Source organism: Embiotoca jacksoni, unplaced genomic scaffold, assembly GCF_022577435.1.
Source record: "Embiotoca jacksoni isolate LCO1_2020_lvr unplaced genomic scaffold, fEmbJac1.0.p SCAF_6, whole genome shotgun sequence".
Classification (NCBI taxonomy): Eukaryota; Metazoa; Chordata; class Actinopteri; family Embiotocidae; genus Embiotoca; species Embiotoca jacksoni.
The window spans coordinates 11,328,310-11,337,534 of NW_027185414.1; the positions used below are offsets into that span (position 1 = coordinate 11,328,310).

General features: G+C 41.3%; 1 protein-coding gene across 1 annotated transcript; it reads left to right on the top strand.

Annotated features, from left to right (window-relative positions):
• The first annotated feature begins 6,764 nt into the window (after positions 1 to 6,764).
• On the top strand, positions 6,765 to 9,119 carry LOC138213072 (transcription factor Adf-1-like). Its single transcript, XM_069173917.1, has 2 exons — positions 6,765 to 7,161; positions 7,964 to 9,119. Exons 1-2 carry the CDS (start codon positions 6,823 to 6,825, stop codon positions 8,291 to 8,293), a joined length of 669 nt encoding a protein of 222 aa, XP_069030018.1. The 5' UTR covers positions 6,765 to 6,822; the 3' UTR covers positions 8,294 to 9,119.
• The last annotated feature ends 106 nt before the right edge of the window (positions 9,120 to 9,225 follow it).

Here is a 9,225-nt window from a genome sequence, read left to right on the forward strand (position 1 = left end):
AGATGTTCTCCTGAGGGATCTCCTCCCAGACCTGGATCAAAGCATCAGTCAACTCCTGGACAGTCTGTGGTGCAACGTGGCGTCGGTGGATGGAACGAGACACGATGTCCCAGATGTGCTGGATTGGATTCAGGTCTGGGGAACGGGCAGGCCGGTCCATAGCATCGATGCCTTCATCATGCAGGAACTGCTGACACACTCCAGCCACATGAGGCCTAGCATTGTCATGCATCAGAAGGAACCCAGGGCCCACTGCACCAGCATATGGTCTTACAATGGGTCTGAGAATCTCATCCCGGTACCTCTGGCTAGCACACGGAGGGCTGTGCGGCCCTCCAAAGAAATGCCTCCCCAGACCATCGCTGACCCACCGCTGTCACACTGGAGGATGTTGCAGGCAGCAGAACGTTCTCCACGGCGTCTCCAGACTCTGTCACGTCTGTCACGTGTGCTCAGTGTGAACCTGCTCTCATCCGTGAAGAGCACAGGGCGCCGATGGCGAAGCTGCCAATCTTGGTGTTCTCTGGCAAATGCCAATCGCCCTGCACGGTGCTGGGCTGTAAGCACAGGCCCCACTTGTGGACGTCGGGCCCTCGTACCACCCTCATGGAGTCTGTTTCTGACAGTTTGAGCAGAAACATGCACATTAGTGGCCTGCTGGAGGGCATTTTGTAGGGCTCTGGCAGTGCTCCTCCTGTTCCTCCTTGCACAAAGGAGCATATAGCAGTCCTGCTGCTGGGTTGTTGTCCTCCTACGGCCCCCTCCATGTCTCCTGGTGTACCGGCCTGTCTCCTGGTATGTCCTCCGTGTTCTTGACACTGTGCTGACAGACACAGCAAACCTTCTTGCCACAGCGTGCATTGATGTGCCATCCTGGATGAGCTGCACTACCTGAGCAACTTCTGTGGGTTGTAGACACCGCCTCATGCTACCTCTAGTGGTGAGGGCACTGGCAAAATGCAAAAGTGACCAAAAATCATCCAGAAAGGATGAGGACAGAGAAATGGTCTGTGGTCACCACCTGCAGAACTGTTCCTTTAGAGGGGTTGTCTTGATAATTGCCTCTCATCATGCTGCACAACAGCAGGTGAAATTGATTCACAATCAGTGTTGCTTCCTAACTGGACAGGTTGATTTCCCAGAAGTGTGATTGACTTGGAGTTACATTGTGTTGTTTAAATGTTCCCTTTATTTTTTTGAGCAGTGTATATAGTCCCATTTCTCAATTTAAAAGTTACATTCTCAGGCATGGCACCATCAGAAAAACTCCTCTCCATTGTCATTTACAAGTACAATGTGATTAAATTTGCAACTTCCTTCGTATATTCTGTAAAAAATTATAGGTACAGCAGCGATTGAATATGTGACCTAGGTGTGCAACTGTACCATTACAATTGTACAGTATAAACAGTGTGTGGCAATAGTAAATAGTGCAACAGCTCATATGTGCAATGCAGCAAACAAAACCGGTATTAGAGTGTGGGAATGTAGCTACAGAGTCTTCATTGAAAAGACAAAAACAAAACCACAATTTAGATAAATGTATTAATCCCTGAAAGCAGATAGGTAGGTAGGTATTTACTTTATTAATCCCCGAGGGGAAATTTTTTTCATTCAGATGTTCTTAGTCACTGTGTGGTAGTGCAAACCTTTCGATGCAACACAATACCCAGACAGTGACACAGAATGAAGGAGGATAGATCCCTAATGCAAGATGTCTGCAACTATTTTTCCCCCCTGCTGGTGCATTTAAGGACACTCTGACATCCAAAATATGAGTGTTCTGTAAAAGAACAACATTTTTAGTGCAAAAAAAACAGCAGATTGTAACAGGATCGTTGTCTTCCAGGTTGCCCTTACAGATATGTTGCATGTTTTCCACACAGGATACATGTGATCACATGAAAGACACATGTTTACCACATGTTGCAAAATATGATAACATGGGGAAAATATGTGGAAAAGTTTTCACATGGGAATCTATATGGGCTTCACACATTACACCATGAAAAATGTTCCAAAACCACGTTTCACGTGCACAATCACGTGCGTCATGTGGTCACGAGTTTTTGTACATGTGAAATTCACGTGTTTTTTCTGTAAAACTGATGACAGCATAACTTGCACAACGCTACCTGCCAATAATGACATTTCTGATGTTGGAATTTTAATGAATGCTGCACAAAGGAGAAGTTCCTGCGTGATGTTTGAAAGATAAATAAAATATATCGCATCTAGATTTTTCTGTAATCTATTACTTATCTCTTTATTGTGCTTATCGATATCTTGTACGGCTGTGTGTGTGTGTGTGTGTGTGTGTGTGTGTGTGTGTGTGTGTGTGTGTGTGCGTGTGTGCGTGTGTGTGTGTGTGTGTGTGTGCGCGCATTAGAAGGTTAATTACAGGATCATCTCCTATGTCAGTAAGGTGTGAATCCCAGACGTCTCATGCCCCCCACCCCCTCACCCCACCTTTACACCAACCCAGGTGTTAAAGCCCCCACTGAGGTGACACTTATCACTGGTCTGGGAAAGAGCTGCTCCGCAACAACCCACACACACACACACACACACATATTGACACACATATATAAGAGGATGACTTGGGTTGGAAAATGTCTCTCCTTCACACCAGATATGAAGATTATCAAGTCGAGACAAGGATGATAATACGACTGTGTTTACTTGACAACAAGCACTATTAAGTATTAAACTGCTCATTGAAATATACTGGCTTTATACTCTTCCCTGATTTACATCATCTGGCTCATGCTGGCTCAGAGTGTCGGGCCTAACACTGACACTCACACAGATTTATTTCTGACTACCTGACTGGTGTCTGTTTTTAGGAGTGTATCTTGCTCTGGTCTCCCTCCTCCTTTAAGATAAATGTGTCACTCTCACTGCTGAGGATGTGTGTGTGTGTGTGTGTGTGTGTGTGTGTGTGTGTGTGTGTGTGTGTGTAGTTGAGAGCGGGTGTGTATCTAGATGATGTGAGATGTTGTGTCACCCACTGAAGGCAAGAAAACACATCAAATAAACAGCATTATGAAAACAAATACATTTTTGTCAACATAGTGGCAGACTTAGTGAATACACTCTTTGATTACAGTAATGCTTTGTTGTTTTAAACTTAGTGGAAACCTTTGTGTTTGCCATGCAACAGGATACTTCAGCGGGGCATTAAGGACAAACACGCAAACAGCAGAGTACAGAATATAAACATTTGTGGAGGACAGTAGCCAAATGTTCGTAAAAATGACCTCGTGACCAGAGGGTCAGTGGGTCAAATTCCTCGACCGCCTGGCAGGCAGAGAGCTGAGGCACAACAACTCCCCTCAGGATGCGGTGGAGCGAAGGTCCCAAAGACAGATGAAACTGTTTCTTTGGTGCAAATCTAAATGCAACTGTCTGCCAGAGACGATAAGGTACATCTTTGATATAAATTCAACAGCTTTATTTGTGAAAAGCTCGTGCAAAATGGATACATTCGAGATTTTCAAGTGAGTGCCTATAATGTGAACATGATACCATCACTAACCTCGCTGGAAACTCTGCAACTCTGTGCTGCCGTCAGATGATTGTGTGGTTGAGAGTCCTTTGGCTCCCTCTAGGTAACTGTTTGCACACATATTAGCACTTTAGAAACTTTGTTGCTGTGAGTTTGTTTTGCAGTCAACTTTGTGCCTCTTGACTGCGAGCATCAGTCAACATCATATTATTGCATCATATTACATTGTGATAAAAGATGCATATTATATGAAGTGTAAACAAGACTGGTGGACCCTCTTTTAAAAAGGAGGGCTCGTGTGCAGCAGTCTATACTTTTACAAACTGGCACTTGCTCCTAAACACTCTTTTGTCTGTTCACCTGACAAACAGAGATCATGCAGCTTTCATTTGCTGACTCTGCCAAATGGACTCTTGCTTGACCGGGAGTCTGCTGCAGTCAGTCTCAGAGGGAGATGTTGATCAGTTGAAAACGTCTGTGTATTAGTTGGTTTGGCTGCTTGAAACTGCCAAAAGTCTAAATCAAAGTGGAAAAGCACATTTTGAATTGGTTTACATAATGTAACATCTGTAAACTGATAAACTGGAAAGATTTGCGCCCCATCTGCATTTTTAAACAATGGATTTTTAAACAATGGATTTTTAAACTATTTGTCTTGACTTGTTTTTGTACCAACAAGAACAACAACTCCCCATGTTGATCAGCTGAATGGAATAAAACTGGTAAGTATCACTGGTCCTGTCTCTATAATCTGTGTTGTCCTTTTAAATGAAGGTGGCTTCACATTCTGGATCCTAGTAATGGCATGCTGTCACCTCATGTGGGACCTATGTAGGTAGTCTAGACAGTTATGCTATAATAGTCACTGTAACCTTGTGTGCAATCATGTGACATCCATTTGATAATAACTGATGTCCTGGTAATTGGTGTTATCCAATGTGCTGTCCCTGTAATCTGTACTGTCCCACACCAGGAGTCTCCCAGGTGACACTTAGACTGAGATGTTTGATTTATCACAACTCGGCATCGTCGCCTTCACATGTAAATGAAATCTGATGCTCTGGTGTCAGTATTCATCGCACCTGGCTGGAGTCTTGATGTGTTTACCATTTAAACTGATTTAAATTAGCCTTCTTTTAAATGCTGGCCTTTGATAATCACATTGTCCCACACCAAAACATCCAAATGAATCTAACAGGCTGCGTAAATATCTAAATGAGATTGAGGGTCAGCACAGCATATGTTTTCATGTTAGCTTTCACATTTGTGGTTATTGAAACAGAAATATAAATCTAGGTAAAATAAGTGATCGGGGCATTCTTAACAGCAGCTTACAAAACGGAATAAAAGGCACACTACTCTAATTATTTACAATAATAACAGGTTTTTTTCAATGAAATTTGCTTTATGTTTACAAAACAAGCACTTCAAAAGTAATCCACCACCTGATATAAATCATGTTAATTATGAAGTTTGTATCATAAGCAGCCTTCCTGGTGTGCGTTTACCACAACACAGTTCCAGTAGCACAAATAAAAACATTTTCAAACCCAAAAGAAACAGAGAGGAAAAGAACAAAAAAATAATTGTCATCTCCAGAACATTATGTACAAGAAGAACCCAGATACATATATCATTTCTTGTCCTTTAGTTGTGTTTTCAAATGAGATGTCAGTTTGAATTATTTTCATATTTAGGGCGGTAAAAAGCTTAGAGAACCAAGGGATTCTGGTTTATTGACTTCAGCAGAACTAGACAGATTCCCACTGCTAATAAGCTAATAAGCATTTAAAAGAGAGCACTGAAAGTTTTTTTATCACCTTAAATTAAGCCTCCGGGACACCATCCATATCAAAGCCCTCCAAACCCAAGAACTGAGCCCAGAAAAGAGTCCTGCATGTCAGTTTGTGCTGAGACTAACTGCCTCCTCTCACACACACTCTGACCAATGTCACAACAACACTACTTTCCAAACACCAATATAATTATAATGCAATGCAAAGAAACCTATTGCAAATTGAAAAAACTGAAAGCCAAAGTAGATAAATGATTTTATCTAGCTCTAAACAGACAATGTAAATCGGCAGAATATCTCCACACTGTCCAAGACCAAATGCAGAAATTGAAAAAGGAAGATGGAATCAAAAGAAAACAGAAAATGTGATCGCTGTTCGACAGGTGAGGTTGAGATGGAGATATACTTCCTACTATTATGAAAGACATTCGATAAATCAAGCAACATTTAGTTTAACGTGTTTGACTCTGTAATTTCAGATTTTTAAAGAGATTAATAATCTTTCAGAATTAAAAATACTCATCGGAGAAGAGACGGGGCAGATATTGGAACCCAATTTATATCAACACAGTGAATGACAAAAACACACACACACACGCACGCACGCACGCACGCACGCACGCACACACACACACACACACACACACACACACACAAATATGTTCATAGGATATACTTGTTTATATGACTAGTAGACTAATATACATCAATCTTAATTCTGTTATTTTTTACTGTCCAAATATTTGGAGAAACTGTATTTTAATGCTTTAACAAGATTGTTTTTGAAACTTTTTTGGTTGTAAAGCTTTTTGAATTGAACTGAACTGAACTGAACTGACATTAAATCGTTTCAGCTGTTCAGTGACATTAAAACAGAGGTGGTAAAAAGAAAAGAGCAAATCCGCCATCTAGTGCAGGCAGACAGGAAATACACTGAATAACAGTCACTGGTAGGAGTCATAGGCCTATCATTTGAAGGTTAGTGATGCCCATTTTTAACATAGACATTTACAATTAGACATGTGGTAACAAGTAAAAACTGTATGTTGCACACAGGTTTGTAAAATTAAAATGTATGTGTACGTAAAATTTAATGACTTTAAATAGTTAACAGAAATGCTTTCAAGCTATTTGTGTGTTTGCTTTGTATTTTCAGCTCATTTGATCGTCTCTTGTTGGACCATAAGGAATCTTCATTTGTCTTTTAACTGTAGTATTAGTACCACCATGTCCATGTTACAGCACTGCTACTGCACACCTAATATTTTCACTGTTTGTTTTCTGTCTGAATCCACGTGCAGCTGCTGCTGCTTTATATAGAAGCAACTATTGTGAACTAAAACAACAAAATGCGAAATAGGCATACCATTTAACTCCCATTCCCATTTCCAGTGTGATCATTTATTCAACTTTTATTTTGAATACGTGAAGCTTCGTACTTCCGCCCCGCCGAGAGAAACGAACACAGGTCGTTGTCTGCCGACGACGGGACTTCGCGGTGAAGTCGACAGAAATCAAAATGAACACCCTGGAGAAGAAGCTGGCCGACTTGATACGCGAACACCCGAATCTGTACGACCAGTCGCGACGGGACTACAAAGACAACATGAAAGGGCATCTGTCGTGGAAAGAAATCGCCGACGCGATGGGAAAGCCGGAGGAAGAAGTGAAGCTTAAATGGAAAAATCTACGCGACAAGTTCTGCAAAGCGAAGAAGCGAGTGGTCACCAGAAAGCTCTCCCTGCTGGACTACGAGGACCCGGTGGAGAGGCATGTGCCGGTTCTGTTCAACCAGATGGCCTGGCTCAGCGCCCATGTCAAGCCCAGAGTAGAGAGGGTCATGGGGGACCTCGAGGAGGTGCGTGTCTCGGTCTGTCATGAAGTTATATGTATTTTATATTAACATGAGCTCAACAGTTATCAGCTAACAGTTTTCCCCCCAGTGAAGCTGATGGAAACACAGCCAGTGCCATTTATCTATCTGTTACAAGGGAATGACTCTCCCGGTATAGTTAGCTCGACTCCTTGCCGACGATATATATACACAACTACATATCAGCAACTATGTGTTTTTTATTTTGCAAACTAAATGAATGAAAATATCCAGTCCCGTCATTACTGACAGCTGCCTCTCACAATATCCGCCCTTCGTTTTTCAAAATATAAGCAGTTGGTGGCGCGCAGGTAAACTTCAAAACCCACAAGATCAGATGTGAATTATTGCAACGTCACAGATACGGGATTTTTGAGGCTGAATGAGATATTCTAGGATGTCAAAATTGAAAGGTGCGGAGTGTTTAGGATATAGGAGGGTTTACCAGGAGAATAACAATAGACACAATTTGTGTGTGTTTTCACTACCTTACAATGAGCTCTTCATATCTGCATGGTCCTCTTCCACCATGTCCTCCGTATTGCACTGCCATGTTTCAACAGTAGTTCAGGATGGACAAACCAAAAACTGGTTCAAAAGAGAGCCTTCTGAATCCCACACACTTCTTCACAATACATGTATTGCATATCATTTTAAACAATATAAAACAGTCCTATGAGGGACTTTGATGTTTTTGGCTGTGGTCACCCAAGAAATTGAAGCTTGTTATCAGTGTGTTGTTGTTGTCTGTTTTAAACAGCCAATATGCTGTTTCCATGTCACACAGGCAGCTAGGAGAGCAGATGAAGTGGAGAAAGAGCGAGATAAAGAGGAGAAGTTGCATCACGGTTCACTGCCAGTCGTTAGTACTAGTTTCTCTCTTACGGAGTCCTGTCCAACCAACCATCAGGATATGTTAGTCTCTCTTAAACGCAAAAGGCAAACAACCACAGAAACTGACATACGTTCTGTAGATGCCCTTACCAACCTCAGAGATGAAGATGAACTGTTTCTGCTTAGTCTTCTGCCCTCACTGAAGAGGCTCACCATTAAAAAGAGGATGGAGGTGCGGATGAAGTTCCAGCAAGTGCTTTATGCTGCTGAGTTTGAGGACTGAAGAGCTCAAAAGGCAGAAAACAGTGGTATGTGGCAGGAGTCGTCATGCCATATTGACAATGGTCCTCAAGCATCCATCTTGTAAATGTTGATTTGTAACCATTATAACTTAATATTTATTTTTGGATCACTACTGCTGGTGAAATATATCAAAATATAGATCTTGGTAGTTGAACATATATCAAGAGCTTTGTCACTGGGTTTGAACACAAGTGTCTTTAATTTTGAATGTAGGTGACAGAGACCATTCTTTGTTACTATTTATAATACTTCAGTAAACAGTTGTTAATTTGGTACATGTGCAGTAAAAATCAGTTGGAATCCAATACAGTACAACTGCCTTATAATAAGTCCCTCTTTTATAAAATTCACAAATGTGAAAGGGAAATGGAGCAAACCTTTATGTGGTCATATGGGGTGGAGTTTGTTGCAAAACTCCTGTTTGGATCCATATTGCTTATCGTTAAACTTGACCTGAAGTGGGCTCTCGGTGTTGTCAAACCAAGTTGTATTTTTTTAGGTGGGTATGAAACTCTGTCACAACAGCTACACTAAATGTTACCAGTGCATATGAAGACATTTCTTTTTCTTTTTTTTTACAAAAATGTAGTCTCTAATTGATCTTTCTGCACCTTAACTTACGGTTGCCAAGTCCTTCTTTAAAGATTGTGAATTCCAACCAAATAGTCCCAAAATATTTCTGCTCGCCATCGCTGCCTGATTGATTTCAAATATTTTTGTAGATTAGACAGAGGTCTCTGTCTGTACATAAAATCTTTATCTTTCTGAAAGGAGTAATTTCTACTGTATATATTTTATAAATAAATAATGTCTTGCTTGTCAAATACAGCATTTGCCTCCAATTATTTTTGCTAGTCCCATTGCATGACAGTAATGTTCAAGACTAGAATGAGATGTGGCTACCTGAGACTC